Source organism: Cariama cristata, unplaced genomic scaffold (assembly GCF_000690535.1).
Source record: "Cariama cristata isolate BGI_N322 unplaced genomic scaffold, ASM69053v1 scaffold27159, whole genome shotgun sequence".
Lineage (NCBI taxonomy): Eukaryota > Metazoa > Chordata > Aves > Cariamiformes > Cariamidae > Cariama > Cariama cristata.
Window position 1 is genome coordinate 1 of NW_009635623.1, and position 1,171 is coordinate 1,171.

Sequence of the window (1,171 nt, forward strand, 5' to 3'; positions counted from 1 at the left end):
CAATCCACATCTACAACCTGAAATGCTTCAAGGTAGGAGCAGGTGCTGGAGGGTGCTGCAGGAATGACCCCTGCTGCCCTCCTGCCTTGGGGGCCCGGGTGACGGTGGGCTCAGCGTGTAGGTCCCCTCCCCAGAAGTGATCGCTGCGTCCCCAGAGCGGGGCTGGGAGTGGGCGTATGGGAAAGGGGGGTCAGAGTTGGCCCCGGTCGCTCCCGTTAGCGTGCTGTCCTCCTGCCTTGCAGCATCACTGCATGGTGCCCATGTACAGCTGTGCAGTGACGGCCATCGCCATACACCCCGTCACCAACAACCTCGTTATCGCCTACTCGGACCAGCAGGTAGGAGCTCTCCGGGTCGCAGCCCTTGTGGCCCTGGCTCCTTCCCTGCAGCTCTCTCTCTGGCCTCGGTGCTTTCTGGCTGCACTACCATACCTCGTGAGCCACCCCGACTCCCCTCCTCCTGCCTCTCTAGCTGTTCGAGTTCAGCATCCCCGAGAAGCAGTACACGGCCTGGAGCCGCATGGTGCAGAACTGCGGGCTGCACAAGGTCTGGCTGGAGAGGGACTCTCCCATCACCCACATCACCTTCAACCCCAAGAACCCCTCACACATCCTGCTCCACGACATCTACATGTTCTGTGTCCTCGACAAGTCCCTGGTGAGCCTGCGTGCCTGGTTGGGAGGGCTGGGTTTGTGCCCAGGGCACCTCCCCTGCCCAGCCCAGCAGTCCCTGTCCCCACTGGGAGTGGAGGGAGCGGTGTGTGGCCCTGAGGCCGTGGTGGTCTGGGCAGCGCTGACACATGCCGTGTGCTCTCCTCGCAGCCCCTGCCAGACAACAGCACCCTCCTGATGAACCAGGGCACCCTGAAGCAGCTCCCAGAGACAGCCAGGCAGCGGCAGCTCCACGCCTTCAAGATCTGCAAGAAGTTCCAGGTAGGTGACGGGGTTGCTGGGCGTGTGCTGTGTCGAGGAGGGGGTGCCCTGTCCCCACGGTCCCTGCGGCCCCACCTGCTCTTGTGCCCAGTCACTACCAGTGCCGGATGCCCAAGTGGCAGAGCAGAGCTTGGTGTCGGTCCCTGTCACGGTGCAGCCGCTTGCTGCGATCTCGGCTCCGATTGCCCAGCAGCTCCTGCAGCACACAGCACCAGGCAATGCCGCTGGTTATGGCTAAG

The 1,171-nt window shown here is 63.5% G+C and overlaps 1 protein-coding gene across 1 annotated transcript in view; it reads left to right on the forward strand.

Moving 5' to 3' along the window:
• Positions 1 to 242: 242 nt before the first annotated feature.
• LOC104167377 (cirhin-like) overlaps positions 243 to 1,171 on the forward strand; it is a gene marked incomplete at its 5' end in the record, with an annotated part of 1,143 nt that continues 214 nt past the window's right edge. The window contains 3 exons of the mRNA XM_009707622.1: positions 243 to 338; positions 472 to 657; positions 822 to 932. Of these exons, the coding sequence (XP_009705924.1) occupies positions 243 to 338; positions 472 to 657; positions 822 to 932 (393 nt within the window). The remainder of the gene's footprint in view (positions 339 to 471; positions 658 to 821; positions 933 to 1,171) is intronic.